We start from the raw sequence: 16,904 nt of genomic DNA on the forward strand, positions 1-16,904 counted from the left end.
GGGGGTTAAAGAGTCCCACAGTTTGGGGGAGGAGGTGAGGAATCCAACAGTTTGGGGAGGGGGGTTTGAGGAGTCTCACAGTTTAGGGAGGGGGGGTGAGGAGTCCCACAGTTTGGGGGAGGGGGTGAGGAGTCCCACAGTTTGGGGAGGGGGGGTAAGGAGTCCCACAGTTTGGGGAGGGGGGTAAGGAGTCCCACAGTTTGGGGGAGGGGGTGAGGAATCCCACAGTTTGGAGAGGGGGGTTTGAGGAGTCTCACAGTTTAGAGAGGGGGGGTGAGGAGTCCCACAGTTTGGGGGAGGGGGTGAGGAGTCCCCCAGTTTGGGGAGTGGGGGTAAGGAGTCCCACAGTTTGGGGAGGGGGGTAAGGAGTCCCACAGTTTGGGGAGGGGGGTAAGGAGTCCCACAGTTTGGGGAGGGGGGGCTGAGGAGTCCCACAGTTTGGGGAGGGTGGTGAGGAGTCCCACAGTTTGGGGAGGTGGGGATGAGGAGTCCCAGTTTTGGGAAAGGGGTTAAAGAGTCCCACAGTTTGGGGGAGGGGGTGAGGAATCCCACAGTTTGGGGAGGGGGGTTTGAGGAGCCTCACAGTTTGGGGAGGGGCTGAGGAGTCCCACAGTTTGGCGAGGGGGGGTAAGGAGTCCCACAGTTTGGGGAGGGGGGTAGGGAGTCCCACAGTTTGGGGAGGGGGGGGCTGAGGAGTCCCACAGTTTGGGGAGGGGGGTGAGGAATCCCACAGTTTGGGGCGGGGGGTGAGGAGTCCCAGTTTGGGGAGTGGGGTTAAAGAGTCCCACAGTTTGGGGGAGGGGGTGAGGAATCCCACAGTTTGGGGAGGTGGGTTTGAGGAGTCTCACAGTTTAGGGAGGGAGGGTGAGGAGTCCCACAGTTTGGGGGAGGGGGTGAGGAGTCCCACAGTTTGGGGAGGGGGGTAAGGATTCCCACAGTTTGGGGAGGGGGGTAAGGAGTCCCACAGTTTGGGGAGGGGGGGTAAGGAGTCCCACAGTTTGGGGAGGGGGGTTGAAGAGTCCCACAGTTTGGGGAGGGGGGTGAGGAGTCCCACAGTTTGGGGAGGGGGTGTGAGGAGTCCCAGTTTGGGGAGGGGGGTTAAAGAGTCCCACAGTTTGGGGGAGGAGGTGAGGAATCCAACAGTTTGGGGAGGGGGGTTTGAGGAGTCTCACAGTTTAGGGAGGGGGGGTGAGGAGTCCCACAGTTTGGGGGAGGGGGGTGACGAGTCCCACAGTTTGGGGAGGGGGGGTAAGGAGTCCCACAGTTTGGGGAGGGGGGTAAGGAGTCCCACAGTTTGGGGGAGGGGGTGAGGAATCCCACAGTTTGGAGAGGGGGGTTTGAGGAGTCTCACAGTTTAGGGAGGGGGGTAAGGAGTCCCACAGTTTGGGGGAGGGGGTGAGGAGTCCCCCAGTTTGGGGAGTGGGGGTAAGGAGTCCCACTGTTTGGGGAGGGGGGTAAGGAGTCCCACAGTTTGGGGAGGGGGGGTAAGGAGTCCCACAGTTTGGGGAGGGGGGCTGAGGAGTCCCACAGTTTGGGGAGGGTGGTGAGGATTCCCACAGTTTGGGGAGGGGTGTAAGGAGTCCCACAGTTTGGGGAGGGGGGGTAAGGAGTCCCACAGTTTGGGGAGGGGGGTAAGGAGTCCCACAGTTTGGGGAGGGGGGGCTGAGGAGTCCCACAGTTTGGGGAGGGGGGTGAGGAGTCCCACAGTTTGGGGGGGGGGGGTGAGGAGTCCCAGTTTGGGGAGTGGGGTTAAAGAGTCCCACAGTTTGGGGGAGGGGGTGAGGAATCCCACAGTTTGGGGAGGTGGGTTCGAGGAGTCTCACAGTTTAGGGAGGGGGGGTGAGGAGTCCCACAGTTTGGGGGAGGGGGTGAGGAGTCCCACAGTTTGGGGAGGGGGGTAAGGATTCCCACAGTTTGGGGAGGGGGGTAAGGAGTCCCACAGTTTGGGGAGGGGGGGTAAGGAGTCCCACAGTTTGGGGAGGGGGGTTGAAGAGTCCCACAGTTTGGGGAGGGGGGGTAAGGAGTCCCACAGTTTGGGGAGGGGGTGTGAGGAGTCCCAGTTTGGGGAGGGGGGTTAAAGAGTCCCACAATTTGGGGGAGGAGGTGAGGAATCCAACAGTTTGGGGAGGGGGGTTTGAGGAGTCTCACAGTTTAGGGAGGGGGGGTGAGGAGTCCCACAGTTTGGGGGAGGGGGTGAGGAGTCCCACAGTTTGGGGAGGGGGGGTAAGGAGTCCCACAGTTTGGGGAGGGGGGTAAGGAGTCCCACAGTTTGGGGGAGGGGGTGAGGAATCCCACAGTTTGGAGAGGGGGGTTTGAGGAGTCTCACAGTTTAGGGAGGGGGGGTGAGGAGTCCCACAGTTTGGGGGAGGGGGTGAGGAGTCCCCCAGTTTGGGGAGTGGGGGTAAGAAGTCCCACAGTTTGGGGAGGGGGGTAAGGAGTCCCACAGTTTGGGGAGGGGGGGTAAGGAGTCCCACAGTTTGGGGAGGGGGGGCTGAGGAGTCCCACAGTTTGGGGAGGGTGGTGAGGAGTCCCACAGTTTGGGGAGGTGGGGATGAGGAGTCCCAGTTTGGGGAGGGGGGTAAGGAGTCCCACAGTTTGGGGAGGGGGGGGTGAGGAGTCCCACAGTTTAGGGAGGGGGGGGTGGGTGAGGAGTCTCACAGTTTCGGGAGGGGGGAGAGGAGTCCCACAGTTTGGGGAGGGGCTGAGGAGTCCCACAGTTTGGCGAGGGGGGGTAAGGAGTCCCACAGTTTGGGGAGGGGGGTAAGGAGTCCCACAGTTTGGGGAGGGGGGGGGGTAAGGAGTCCCACAGTTTGGGGAGGGGGGCTGAGGATTCCCACAGATTGGGGAGGGGGGTGAGGAGTCCCACAGTTTGGGGAGGGGGTTGAGGAGACCCAGTTTGGGGAGGGGGGATGAAGAGTCCCACAGTTTGGGGGAGGGGGGAGGAATCCCACAGTTTGGGGAGGGGGGGTTGAGGAGTCCCACAGTTTGGGGAGGGGGAGTGATGAGTCCCACAGTTTGGGGGAGGGGGTGAGGAGTCCCACAGTTTGGGGAGGGGGGGTGAGGAGTCCCACAGTTTGGGGAGGGGGTGGTGAGGAGTCTCACAGTTTGGGGAGGGGGGAGGGTGAGTAGTCCCACAGTTTGGGGAGGGAGGGGTAAGGAGTCCCACAGTTTCGGGAGGGGGGGGGTGAGGAGTCCCACAGTTTGGGGAGGGGGTGAGGAGTCCCACAGTTTGGGGAGGGGAGGTGAGAAGTCCCACAGTTTGGTGAGGGGGGGGGGTGAGGGGTCTCACAGTTTGGGGAGGGGGTTCAGGAGTCCCACAGTTTGGGGAGGGGGAGGGGGGGTGAGGAGTCCCACAGTTTCGGGAGGGGGGGGTGAGGAATCCCACAGTTTGGGGAGGGGCTGAGGAGTCCCACAGTTTGGGGAGGGGGGCTAAGGAGTCCCACAGTTTGGGGAGGGGAGGTGAGGTGTCCCACAGTTTGGGGAGGGGGGGTGAGGAGTCCCACAGTTTGGGGAGGGGGGGGTGAGCAGTTTGGGGACGGGGGGGGGTGGTGACTAGTCCCACAGTTTGGGGAGGGAGGGTGAGGAGTCCCACAGTTTGGGGGAGGGGCTGAGGAGTCCCACAGTTTGGGGAGGGGTGTAAGGAGTCCCACAGTTTGGGGAGGGGGGGTAAGGAGTCCCACAGTTTGGGGAGGGGGTAGGGAGTCCCACAGTTTGGGGAGGGGGGGCTGAGGAGTCCCACAGTTTGGGGAGGGGGGTGAGGAATCCCACAGTTTGGGGCGGGGGGTGAGGAGTCCCAGTTTGGGGAGTGGGGTTAAAGAGTCCCACAGTTTGGGGGAGGGGGTGAGGAATCCCACAGTTTGGGGAGGTGGGTTTGAGGAGTCTCACAGTTTAGGGAGGGGGGGTGAGGAGTCCCACAGTTTGGGGGAGGGGGTGAGGAGTCCCACAGTTTGGGGAGGGGGGTAAGGATTCCCACAGTTTGGGGAGGGGGGTAAGGAGTCCCACAGTTTGGGGAGGGGGGGTAAGGAGTCCCACAGTTTGGGGAGGGGGGTTGAAGAGTCCCACAGTTTGGGGAGGGGGGTGAGGAGTCCCACAGTTTGGGGAGGGGGTGTGAGGAGTCCCAGTTTGGGGAGGGGGGTTAAAGAGTCCCACAGTTTGGGGGAGGAGGTGAGGAATCCAACAGTTTGGGGAGGGGGGTTTGAGGAGTCTCACAGTTTAGGGAGGGGGGGTGAGGAGTCCCACAGTTTGGGGGAGGGGGTGAGGAGTCCCACAGTTTGGGGAGGGGGGGTAAGGAGTCCCACAGTTTGGGGAGGGGGGTAAGGAGTCCCACAGTTTGGGGGAGGGGGTGAGGAATCCCACAGTTTGGAGAGGGGGGTTTGAGGAGTCTCACAGTTTAGAGAGGGGGGGTGAGGAGTCCCACAGTTTGGGGGAGGGGGTGAGGAGTCCCCCAGTTTGGGGAGTGGGGGTAAGGAGTCCCACAGTTTGGGGAGGGGGGTAAGGAGTCCCACAGTTTGGGGAGGGGGGTAAGGAGTCCCACAGTTTGGGGAGGGGGGGCTGAGGAGTCCCACAGTTTGGGGAGGGTGGTGAGGAGTCCCACAGTTTGGGGAGGTGGGGATGAGGAGTCCCAGTTTTGGGAAAGGGGTTAAAGAGTCCCACAGTTTGGGGGAGGGGGTGAGGAATCCCACAGTTTGGGGAGGGGGGTTTGAGGAGCCTCACAGTTTGGGGAGGGGCTGAGGAGTCCCACAGTTTGGCGAGGGGGGGTAAGGAGTCCCACAGTTTGGGGAGGGGGGTAAGGAGTCCCACAGTTTGGGGAGGGGGGGTGAGGAGTCCCACAGTTTAGGGAGGGGGGGGGGGTGAGGAGTCTCACAGTTTCGGGAGGGGGGGAGAGGAGTCCCACAGTTTGGGGAGGGGCTGAGGAGTCCCACAGTTTGGCGAGGGGGGGTAAGGAGTCCCACAGTTTGGGGAGGGGGGTAAGGAGTCCCACAGTTTGGGGAGGGGGGGGTAAGGAGTCCCACAGTTTGGGGAGGGGGGCTGAGGTTTCCCACAGATTGGGGAGGGGGGTGAGGAGTCCCACAGTTTGGGGAGGGGGTTGAGGAGACCCAGTTTGGGGAGGGGGGATGAAGAGTCCCACAGTTTGGGGGAGGGGGGAGGAATCCCACAGTTTGGGGAGGGGGGGTTGAGGAGTCCCACAGTTTGGGGAGGGGGAGTGATGAGTCCCACAGTTTGGGGGAGGGGGTGAGGAGTTCCACAGTTTGGAGAGGGGGGGTGAGGAGTCCCACAGTTTGGGGAGGGGGTGGTGAGGAGTCTCACAGTTTGAGGAGGGGGGAGGGTGAGTAGTCCCACAGTTTGGGGAGGGAGGGGTAAGGAGTCCCACAGTTTCGGGAGGGGGGGGTGAGGAGTCCCACAGTTTGGGGAGGGGGTGAGGAGTCCCACAGTTTGGGGAGGGGAGGTGAGGAGTCCCACAGTTTGGTGAGGGGGGGGTGAGGGGTCTCACAGTTTGGGGAGGGGGTTCAGGAGTCCCACAGTTTGGGGAGGGGGAGGGGGGGTGAGGAGTCCCACAGTTTCGGGAGGGGGGGGTGAGGAGTCCCACAGTTTGGGGAGGGGAGGTGAGGAGTCCCACAGTTTGGGGAGGGGGGGTGAGGAGTCCCACAGTTTGGGGAGGGGGGGGTGAGCAGTTTGGGGACGGGGGGGGTGGTGAGTAGTCCCACAGTTTGGGGAGGGAGGGTGAGGAGTCCCACAGTTTGGGGGAGGGGCTGAGGAGTCCCACAGTTTGGGGAGGGGTGTAAGGAGTCCCACAGTTTGGGGAGGGGGGGTAAGGAGTCCCACAGTTTGGGGAGGGGGGTAGGGAGTCCCACAGTTTGGGGAGGGGGGGCTGAGGAGTCCCACAGTTTGGGGAGGGGGGTGAGGCGTCCCACAGTTTGGGGCGGGGGGTGATGAGTCCCAGTTTGGGGAGTGGGGTTAAAGAGTCCCACAGTTTGGGGGAGGGGGTGAGGAATCCCACAGTTTGGGGAGGGGGGTTTGAGGAGTCTCACAGTTTAGGGAGGGGGGGTGAGGAGTCCCACAGTTTGGGGGAGATGGTGAGGAGTCCCACAGTTTGGGGAGGGGGGTAAGGATTCCCACAGTTTGGGGAGGGGGGGTAAGGAGTCCCACAGTTTGGGGAGGGGGGGTAAGGAGTCCCACAGTTTGGGGAGGGGTGTTGAAGATTCCCACAGTTTGGGGAGGGGGGTGAGGAGTCCCACAGTTTGGGGAGGGGGTGTGAGGAGTCCCAGTTTGGGGAGGGGGTTAAAGAGTCCCACAGTTTGGGGGAGGGGGTGAGGAATCCAACAGTTTGGGGAGGGGGGTTTGAGGAGTCTCACAGTTTAGGGAGGGGGGGTGAGGAGTCCCACAGTTTGGGGGAGGGGGTGAGGAGTCCCACAGTTTGGGGAGGGGGGGTAAGGAGTCCCACAGTTTGGGGAGGGGGGTAAGGAGTCCCACAGTTTGGGGAGGGGGGGTAAGGAGTCCCACAGTTTGGGGAGGGGGGGCTGAGGAGTTCCACAGTTTGGGGAGGGGGGTGAGGAGTCCCACAGTTTGGGGAGGTGGGGGTGAGGAGTCCCAGTTTGGGGAAAGGGGTTAAAGAGTCCCACAGTTTGGGGGAGGGGGTGAGGAATCCCACAGTTTGGGGAGGGGGGTTTGAGGAGTCTCACAGTTTGGGGAGGGGGGGATGAGGAGTCCCACAGTTTGAGGGAGGGGGTGAGGACTCCCACAGTTTGGGGAGGGGGGTGGGTGAGGTGTCCCACAGTTTGGGGAGGGGGGGTGAGGAGTCTCAAAGTTTGGGGAGGGGGAGTGAGGAGTCCCACAGTTTTGGGGGGGGTGGGGTGAGGAGTCCCAAAGTTTGGGGAGAGGGGGGGTGAGGAGTCCCACAGTTTGGGAAGGGGGGGGTCTCACAGTTTGAGGAGGGGGGGTGAGGAGTCCCACAGTTTGGGGAGGAGGGGGGCGAGGAGTCCCACAGTTTTGGGGGGGGGCTGAGGAATCCCACAGTTTGGGGAGGGGGGGTGAGGAATCCCACAGTTTGGGGAGGGGGGGGAGTCTCACAGTTTGGGGAGGGGGGTTGAGGAGTCCCAGAGTTTGGAGAGGGGGGTGTAGAGTCCCACTGTTTGGGGAGGGGAAGTGAGGAGTCCCCCAGTTTGGGGAGGGGGGTGAGGAGTCCCACAGTTTGGGGAGGGGGGGGTGAGGAGTCCCACAGTTTGCGGAGGGGGGGGGTGAGGAGTCTCACAGTTTCGGGAGGGGGGAGAGGAGTCCCACAGTTTGGGGAGGGGCTGAGGAGTCCCACAGTTTGGGGAGGGGGGTAAGGAGTCCCACAGTTTGGGGAGGGGGGTTCGAAGACCCACAGTTTGGGGAGGGGGGGGTGAGGAGTCCCACAGTTTGCGGAGGGGGGGGTGAGGAGTCTCACAGTTTCGGGAGGGGGGAGAGGAGTCCCACAGTTTGGGGAGGGGCTGAGGAGTCCCACAGTTTGGGGAGGGGGGTAAGGAGTCCCACAGTTTGGGGAGGGGGGTGAGGAGTCCCACAGTTTGGGGAGGGGCGTGAGGAGACCCAGTTTGGGGAGGGGGGTTGAAGAGTCCCACAGTTTGGTGGAGGGGGTGAGGAATCCCACAGTTTGGGGAGGGGGGGTGATGAGTACCACAGTTTGGGGGAGGGGGTGAGGAGTCCCACAGTTCGGGGAGGGGGGGTGGGTGAGGAGTCCCACAGTTTGGGGAGGGGTGGGTGAGGAGTCCCACAGTTTGGGGAGGGGGGGGATGAAGAGTCTCACAGTTTGGGGAGGGGGGGGGGAGGGTGAGTAGTCCCACAGTTTCAGGAGGGGGGGTGAGGTGTCCCACAGTTTGGGGAGGGTGTGAGGTGTCCCACAGTTTGGGGAGGGGAGGTGAGGAGTCCCACAGTTTGGGGAGGGGGGTAAGGAGTCCCACAGTTTGGGGAGGGGCTGAGGAGTCCCACAGTTTGGGGAGGGGGGGTAAGGAGTCCCACAGTTTGGGGAGGGGGGGTAAGGAGTCCCACAGTTTGGGGCGGTTGGGTAAGGAGTCCCACAGTTTGGGGAAGGGGAGCTGAGGAGTCCCACAGTTTGGGGAGGGGGGTGAGGAGTCCCACAGTTCGGGGAGGGGGGTGAGGAGACCCAGTTTGGGGAGGGGGGGTTGAAGAGTCCCACAGTTTGGTGGAGGGGGTGAGGAATCCCACAGTTTGGGGAGGGGGGGTGATGAGTCCCACAGTTTGGGGGAGGGGGTGAGGAGTCCCACAGTTCGGGGAGGGGGGTGGGTGAGGAGTCCCACAATTTGGGGAGGGGGGGTTGAGGAGTCCCACAGTTTGGGGAGGGGGGGGATGAAGAATCTCACAGTTTGGGGAGGGGGGGGAGGGTGAGTAGTCCCACAGTTTGGGGAGGGAGGGGTAAGGAGTCCCACAGTTTCGGGAGGGTGGGTGAGGAGTCCCACAGTTTGGGGAGGGGGTGAGGTGTCCCACAGTTTGGGGAGGGGAGGTGAGTAGTCCCACAGTTTGGGGAGGGGGGGTAAGGAGTCCCACAGTTTGGGGAGGGGCTGAGGAGTCCCACAGTTTGGGGAGGGGGGGAAAGGGGTCCCACAGTTTGGGGAGGGGGGTAAGGAGTCCCACAGTTTGGGGAGGTTGGGTAAGGAGTCCCACAGTTTGGGGAGGGGGGGCTGAGGAGTCCCACAGTTTGGGGGAGGGGGTGAGGAAACCCACAGTTTGGGGAGGGGGGTTTGAGGAGTCTCACAGTTTGGGGAGGGGGGGGGGGTGAGGAGTCCCACAGTTTGGGGGAGGGGGTGAGGAGTCCCACAGTTTGAGGAGGGGGGTGGGTGAGGAGTCCCACAGTTTGGGGGAGGGGGAGGAGTCCCAGAATTTGGGAGGGGAGGGGGGGCGAGGAGTCCCACAGTTTTGGGGGGGGGGGGCTGAGGAATCCCACAGTTATGGGAGGGGGGGTGAGGAATCCCACAGTTTGGGGAGGGGGGGGGAGTCTCACAGTTTGGGGAGGGGGGTTGAGGAGTCCCAGAGTTTGGAGAGGGGGGTGTAGAGTCCCACAGTTTGGGGAGGGGAAGTGATGAGTCCCCCAGTTTGGGGAGGGGGGGGTGGGGAGTCTCACAGTTTGGGGAGGGGGGGGTGAGTCCCACAGTTTGAGGAGGGGGGTGAGGAGTCCCACAGTTTGCGTGGGGGGTGAGGAGTCCCAGAGTTTGGGAGGGGAGGGGGGTGAGGAGTCCCACAGTTTGGGGAGGAGGGGTGAGGAGTCCCACAGTTTGTGGAGGGTGCGGGCGGGTGAGGAGTCCCAGTTTGGGGAGGGAGGTTGAAGAGTCCCACAGTTTGGGGAGGGGGGGTGAGGAGTCCCACAGTTTGGGGAGGGGGGGGTGGTGAGGAGTCCCACAGTTTGGGGAGGGGGGTTGAGGAGTCCCACAGTTTGGGGAGGGGGGGTGAGGAGTCCCACAGTTTGGTGAGGGGGGGGGTGAGGGGTCTCACAGTTTGGGGAGGGGGGGTCAGGAATCCCACAGTTTGGGGAGGGGGAGGGGGGGTGAGGAGTCCCACAGTTTCGGGAGGGGGGGTGAGGAGTCCCACAGTTTGGGGAGGGGCTGAGGAGTCCCACAGTTTGGGGAGGGGGGCTAAGGAGTCCCACAGTTTGGGGAGGGGAGGTGAGGAGTCCCACAGTTTGGGGAGGGGGGGTGAGGAGTCCCACAGTTTGGGGGAGGGGGGTGAGGAGTCCCACAGTTTGGGGAGTGGGGTGGGTGAGGAGTCCCACAGTTTGGGGAGGGGGGGGGTGAGGAGTCTCAAAGTTTGGGGAAGGGGGGTGAGGAGTCCCAAAGTTTGGGGAGGGGGGGTGAGGAGTCCCGCAGTTTGGGAGGGGGGAGGGAGTCTCAGTTTGGGGAGGGGGGGGGGGGAGTCTCACAGTTTGAGGAGGGGGGGTGAGGAGTCCCACAGTTTGGGGGAGGGGGGAGGAGTCCCAGAATTTGTGAGGGGAGGGGGGGCGAGGAGTCCCACAGTTTTTGGGGGGGGGCTGAGGAATCCCACAGTTTGGGGAGGGGGGGTGAGAAATCCCACAGTTTGGGGAGTGGGGGGAGTCTCACAGTTTGGGGAGGGGGGTTGAGGAGTCCCAGAGTTTGGAGAGTGGGGTGTAGAGTCCCACAGTTTGGGGAGGGGAAGTGATGAGTCCCCCAGTTTGGGGAGGGGGGGTGGGGAGTCTCACAGTTTGGGGAGGTGGGGGTGAGTCCCACAGTTTGAGGAGGGGGGTGAGGAGTCCCACAGTTTGCGTGGGGGGTGAGGAGTGCCAGAGTTTGGGAGGGGAGGGGGGTGAGGAGTCCCACAGTTTGGGGAGGGGGGGGGGGGTGAGGAGTCCCACAGTTTGTGGAGGGTGCGGGGGGGTGAGGAGTCCCAGTTTGGGGAGGGAGGTTGAAGAGTCCCACAGTTTGGGGAGGGGGGGTGAGGAGTCCCACAGTTTGGGGAGGGAGGGTGGTGAGGAGTCCCACAGTTTGGGGAGGGGGGGTGAGGAGTCCCACAGTTTGGGGAGTGGGGGGGTGAGGAGTCCCACAGTTTGGTGAGGGGGGGGTGAGGGGTCTCACAGTTTGGGGAGGGGGGGTCAGGAGTCCCACAGTTTGGGGAGGGGGAAGGGGGGTGAGGAGTCCCACAGTTTCGGGAGGGGGGGGGTGAGGAGTCCCACAGTTTGGGGAGGGGCTGAGGAGTCCCACAGTTTGGGGAGGGGGGCTAAGGAGTCCCACAGTTTGGGGAGGGGAGGTGAGGAGTCCCACAGTTTGGGGAGGGGGGGTGAGGAGTCCCACAGTTTGGTGAGGGGGGGGTGAGCAGTTTGGGGACGGGGGGGTGGTGAGTAGTCCCACAGTTTGGGGAGGGAGGGTGAGGAGTCCCACAGTTTGGGGAGAGGGGTGGGTGAGGAGTCCCACAGTTTGGGGAGGGGGGGGGGGTGAGGAGTCTCAAAGTTTGGGGAAAGGGGGTGAGGAGTCCCAAAGTTTGGGGACGGGGGGGGAGTCTCACAGTTTGGGGAGGGGGGGGAGTCTCACAGTTTGAGGAGGGGGGGTGAGGAGTCCCACAGTTTGGGGGAGGAGGGGAGGAGTCCCAGAATTTGGGAGGGGAGGGGGGTGAGGAGTCCCACAGTTTGGGCAGGAGGGGGGCGAGGAGTCCCACAGTTTTGGGGGGGGGGCTGAGGAATCCCACAGTTTGGGGAGGGGGGTGAGGAATCCCACAGTTTGGGAAGGGGGGGGGAGTCCCACAGTTTGGGGAGGGGGGGTAAGGGGTCCCACAGTTTGGGGAGGGGGGTAAGGAGTCCCACAGTTTGGGGAGGTTGGGTAAGGAGTCCCACAGTTTGGGGAGGGGGGGCTGAGGAGTCCCACAGTTTGGGGGAGGGGGTGAGGAAACCCACAGTTTGGGGAGGGGGGTTTGAGGAGTCTCACAGTTTGGGGAGGGGGGGGTGAGGAGTCTCAAAGTTTGGGGATGGGGGGTGAGGAGTCCCAAAGTTTGGGGAGGGGGGGTGAGGAGTCCCACAGTTTGGGAGGGGGGAGGGAGTCTCAGTTTGGGGAGGGGGGGGGAGTCTCACAGTTTGGGGAGGGGGGTTGAGGAGTCCCAGAGTTTGGAGAGGGGGGTGTAGAGTCCCACAGTTTGGGGAGGGGAAGTGAGGAGTCCCCCAGTTTGGGGAGGGGGGGTGGGGAGTCTCACAGTTTGGGGAGGGGTGGGTGAGTCCCACAGTTTGAGGAGGGGGGTGAGGAGTCCCACAGTTTGGGTGGGGGGTGAGGAGCCCCGGGGTTTGGGAGGGGAGGGGGGTGAGGAGTCCCACAGTTTGTGGAGGGTGCGGGGGGGTGAGGAGTCCCACAGTTTGTGGAGGGTGCGGGGGGGTGAGGAGTCCCACAGTTTGGGGAGGGGGGGTGAGGAGTCCCACAGTTTGGGGAGGGGGGGTGGTGAGGAGTCCCACAGTTTGGGGAGGGGGGGTGAGGAGTCCCACAGTTTGGGGAGGGGGAGGGGTGAGGAGTCCCACAGATTGGTGAGGGGGGGGGGTGAGGGGTCTCACAGTTTGGGGAGGGGGGGTGAGGAGTCCCACAGTTTGGGGAGGGGGAGGGGGGGTGAGGAGTCCCACAGTTTGGGGAGGGGGAGGGGGGGTGAGGAGTCCCACAGTTTCGGGAGGGGGGGGGGGGTGAGGAGTCCCTCAGTTTGGGGAGGGGCTGAGGAGTCCCACAGTTTGGGGAGGGGGGCTAAGGAGTCCCACAGTTTGGGGAGGGGAGGTGAGGAGTCCCACAGTTTGGGGAGGGGGGGGGTGAGGAGTCCCACAGTTTGGGGAGGGGCGGGTGAGGAGTCTCACTGTTTGGGGAGGGGGGGGAGTCTCACAGTTTGAGGAGGCGGGCTAAGGAGTCCCACAGTTTGGGGAGGGGAGGTGAGGAGTCCCACAGTTTGTGGAGGGGGGGTGAGGAGTCCCACAGTTTGGGGGAGGGGGTGAGGAGTCCCACAGTTTGGGGAGTGGGGTGGGTGAGGAGTCCCACAGTTTGGGGAGGGGGGGGGGGTGAGGAGTCTCAAAGTTTGGGGAAGGGGGGTGAGGAGTCCCAAAGTTTGGGGAGGGGGGGTGAGGAGTCCCACAGTTTGGGAGGGGGGAGGGAGTCTCAGTTTGGGGAGGTGGGGGGAGTCTCACAGTTTGAGGAGGGGGGGTGAGGAGTCCCACAGTTTGGGGGAGGGGGGAGGAGTCCCAGAATTTGGGAGGGGAGGGGGTCGAGGAGTCCCACAGTTTTGGGGGGGGGGCTGAGGAATCCCACAGTTTGGGGAGGGGGGGTGAGGAATCCCACAGTTTGGGGAGGGGGGGGGGGAGTCTCACAGTTTGGGGAGGGGGGTTGAGGAGTCCCAGAATTTGGAGAGGGGGGTGTAGAGTCCCACAGTTTGGGGAGGGGAAGTGATGAGTCCCCCAGTTTGGGGAGGGGGGGTGGGGAGTCTCACAGTTTGGGGAGGGGGGGGGTGAGTCCCACAGTTTGAGGAGGGGGGGTGAGGAGTCCCACAGTTTGCGTGGGGGGGTGAGGAGTCCCAGAGTTTGGGAGGGGAGGGGGGTGAGGAGTCCCACAGTTTGGGGAGGGGGGGTGAGGAGTCCCACAGTTTGGGGAGGGAGGTTGAAGAGTCCCACAGTTTGGGGAGGGGGGGTGAGGAGTCCCACAGTTTGGGGAGGGGGGGTGGTGAGGAGTCCCACAGTTTGGGGAGGGGGGGTGAGGAGTCCCACAGGTTGGGGAGGGGGGGGGGTGAGGAGTCCCACAGTTTGGTGGGGGGGGGTGAGGGGTCTCACAGTTTGGGGAGGGGGGGTCAGGAGTCCCACAGTTTGGGGAGGGGGAGGGGGGGTGAGGAGTCCCACAGTTTCGGGAGGGGGGGGTGAGGAGTCCCACAGTTTGGGGAGGGGCTGAGGAGTCCCACAGTTTGGGGAGGGGGGCTAAGGAGTCCCACAGTTTGGGGAGGGGAGGTGAGGAGTCCCACAGTTTGGGGAGGGGGGGGTGAGGAGTCCCACAGTTTGGGGAAGGGGGGGGTGAGCAGTTTGGGGACGGGGGGGTGGTGAGTAGTCCCACAGTTTGGGGAGGGAGGGTGAGGAGTCCCACAGTTTGGGGGAGGGGCTGAGGAGTCCCACAGTTTGGGGAGAGGGGTGGGTGAGGAGTCCCACAGTTTGGGGAGGTGGGGGGGTGAGGAGTCACAAAGTTTGGGGAAGGGGGGTGAGGAGTCCCAAAGTTTGGGGAGGGGGGGTGAGGAGTCCCATAGTTTGGGAGGGGTGGGGGAGTCTCACAGTTTGGGGAGGGGGGGGGAGTCTCACAGTTTGAGGAAGGGGGGTGAGGAGTCCCACAGTTTGGGGGAGGAGGGGAGGAGTCCCAGAATTTGGGAGGGGAGGGGGGTGAGGAGTCCCACAGTTTGGGCAGGAGGGGGGCGAGGAGTCCCACAGTTTTGGGGGGGGGGTGAGGAATCCCACAGTTTGGGGAGGGGGGGGGGAGTCTCACAGTTTGGGGAGGGGGGTTGAGGAGTCCCAGAGTTTGGAGAGGGGGGTGTAGAGTCCCACAGTTTGGGGAGGGGAAGTGAGGAGTCCCCCAGTTTGGGGAGGGGGGGTGGGGAGTCTCACAGTTTGGGGAGGGGTGGGTGAGTCCCACAGTTTGAGGAGGGGGGTGAGGAGTCCCACAGTTTGGGTGGGGGGTGAGGAGTCCCAGAGTTTGGGAGGGGAGGGGGGTGAGGAGTCCCACAGTTTGTGGAGGGTGCGGGGGGGTGAGGAGTCCCACAGTTTGTGGAGGGTGCGGGGGGGTGAGGAGTCCCACAGTTTGGGGAGGGGGGGTGAGGAGTCCCACAGTTTGGGGAGGGGGGGTGGTGAGGAGTCCCACAGTTTGGGGAGGGGGGGTGAGGAGTCCCACAGTTTAGGGAGGGGGAGGGGTGAGGAGTCCCACAGATTGGTGAGGGGGGGGTGAGGGGTCTCACAGTTTGGGGAGGGGGGGCGAGGAGTCCCACAGTTTGGGGAGGGGGAGGGGGGGTGAGGAGTCCCACAGTTTCGGGAGGGGGGGGGGTGAGGAGTCCCACAGTTTGGGGAGGGGCTGAGGAGTCCCACAGTTTGGGGAGGGGGGCTAAGGAGTCCCACAGTTTGGGGAGGGGAGGTGAGGAGTCCCACAGTTTGGGGAGGGGGGGTGAGGAGTCCCACAGTTTGGGGAGGGGCGGGTGAGGAGTCTCACTGTTTGGGGAGGGGGGGCTGGTGAGTAGTCCCACAGTTTGGGGAGGGAGGGTGAGGAGTCCCACAGTGTGGGGAGGGGGTGAGGAGTCCCACAGTTTGGGGAGGGGGGTAAGGAGTCTCAAAGTTTGGGGAGGGGGGGGGTGAGGAGTCCCTCAGTTTGGGGAGGAGGGGGGCGAGGAGTCCCACAGTTTTGGGGGGGGGGCTGAGGAATCCCACAGTTTGGGGAGGGGGGTGAGGAATCCCACAGTTTGGGGAGGGGGGGGAGTCTCACAGTTTGGGGAGGGGGGGTGAGGAATCCCACAGTTTGGGGAGCGGGGGGGGGAGTCTCACAGTTTGGGGAGGGGGGTTGAGGAGTCCCAGAGTTTGGAGAGGGGGTTGTAGAGTCCCACAGTTTGGGGAGGGGAAGTGAGGAGTCCCCCAGTTTGGGGAGGGGGGTTGGGGAGTCTCACAATTTGTGGAGGGGAGGGAGGGGTGCGGAGTCCCACAGTTTCAGGGGGGGGGGGTTAGGACTCCCACAGTTTAAGGAGGGGTCTGATGCTCCCACAATTTGATTAGGGGGGGAGGTGATTACAAGCCCCACAGTTTTCAGAGAGTGGGGAAGGAGGCGAGGAAGGCACAACATCGTGGGCCGAAGGGCCTGTACTGTGCAGTACTGTCCTCTGTTCCTAGAATTGCAGTTTCTTTCTCGCTCTCTCTCTTTCTCTTCTCTCTATATTTTGTCTTCTCTTTCTCTCTTGCATTCACTCTCTACTTTATCTCTCACTCCTTCTCTCTGCCCCTTTCCCTGCTATTTCTTTACTTCAATTCCTCCTCCTTTCCCACACCCTTGTCTGTGTCTCTCTCCGTGGAAGTCTCACTGTGTCCCTCTCTCTCTCTCTCTCAGATAACGACTGGTTGTATCCAGTCACTCAGGATGAGGTAGCACATGAGCACGGAACCGTCACTTTGAAATGCACTGTGCAGGAAAACGACAACTCGTCCCTCCAGTGGTCAAACCCAGCTCAACAAACCCTTTACTTCGATGGAAAAAAAGGTCAGAATTCTTATTTCAATATTGCTCTCGATCCCATGATCCTCTGTGATGGTGGGCGAGTTGGGTTGGGAAGTAGGATAGATTTCAACCAGAAAAGTCAAGTGAATCAGAGTCACAGAGTAATGCAGGCACTCAATTCAACTACAATCATCACTGCACTCAATTCATCTACAATCATCACTGCACTCAATTCAACGGCAATCATCACTGCACTCAATTCAACTACAATCGTCACTGCACTCAATTCAACTACAATCGTCACTGCACTCAATTCATCTACAATCATCACTGCACTCAATTCAACTACAATCGTCACTGCACTCAATTCAACTACAATCATCACTGCACTCAATTCAACTACAATCGTCACGGCACTCAATTCAACTACAATCGTCACTGCACTCAATTCATCTACAATCATCACTGCACTCAATTCATCTACAATCATCACTGCACTCAATTCAACTACAATCATCACTGCACTCAATTCAACTACAATCGTCACTGCACCCAATTCAACTACAATTGTCACTGCACTCAATTCAACTACAATCATCACTGCACTCAATTCAACTACAATCGTCACTGCACTCAATTCAACTACAATCGTCACTCCACTCAATTCAACTACAACCTTCACTGCACTCAATTCAACTACAATCATCACTCCACTCAATTCAACTACGATCGTCACTGCACTCAATTCAACTACAATCGTCACTGCACTCAATTCAACTACAATCGTCACGGCACTCAATTCAACTACAATCATCACTGCACTCAATTCAACTACAATCATCACTGCACTCAATTCAACTACAATCGTCACTACACTCAATTCAACTACAATCAGCACTGCACTCAATTCAACTACAATCATCGCTCCACTCAATTCAACTACAATCATCACTGCACTCAATTCAACTACAATCGTCACGGCACTCAATTCAACTACAATCATCACTGCACTCAATTCAACTACAATCATCACTGCACTCAATTCAACTACAATCATCACTACACTCAATTCAACTACAATCATCACTGCACTCAATTCAACTACAATCATCGCTCCAATCAATTCAACTACAATCATCACTGCACTCAATTCAACTACGATCGTCACTGCACTCAATTCAACTACAATCATCACTCCACTCAATTCAACTACAATCGTCACTGCAC

General features: G+C 61.4%; 1 protein-coding gene across 4 annotated transcripts in view; it reads left to right on the forward strand.

The window, feature by feature from the left end:
* LOC140410315 (cell adhesion molecule 3-like) overlaps nt 1-16,904 on the forward strand; it is a 434,594-nt gene that overhangs the window by 175,040 nt on the left and 242,650 nt on the right. For all 4 annotated transcript variants that reach the window (XM_072498308.1, XM_072498306.1, XM_072498307.1 and 1 more), the window contains exon 2: nt 15,570-15,719. In XM_072498308.1, coding sequence (XP_072354409.1) covers nt 15,570-15,719 — 150 coding nt within the window. The remainder of the gene's footprint in view (nt 1-15,569; nt 15,720-16,904) is intronic.

Source organism: Scyliorhinus torazame, chromosome 4 (assembly GCF_047496885.1).
Source record: "Scyliorhinus torazame isolate Kashiwa2021f chromosome 4, sScyTor2.1, whole genome shotgun sequence".
NCBI lineage: Eukaryota > Metazoa > Chordata > Chondrichthyes > Carcharhiniformes > Scyliorhinidae > Scyliorhinus > Scyliorhinus torazame.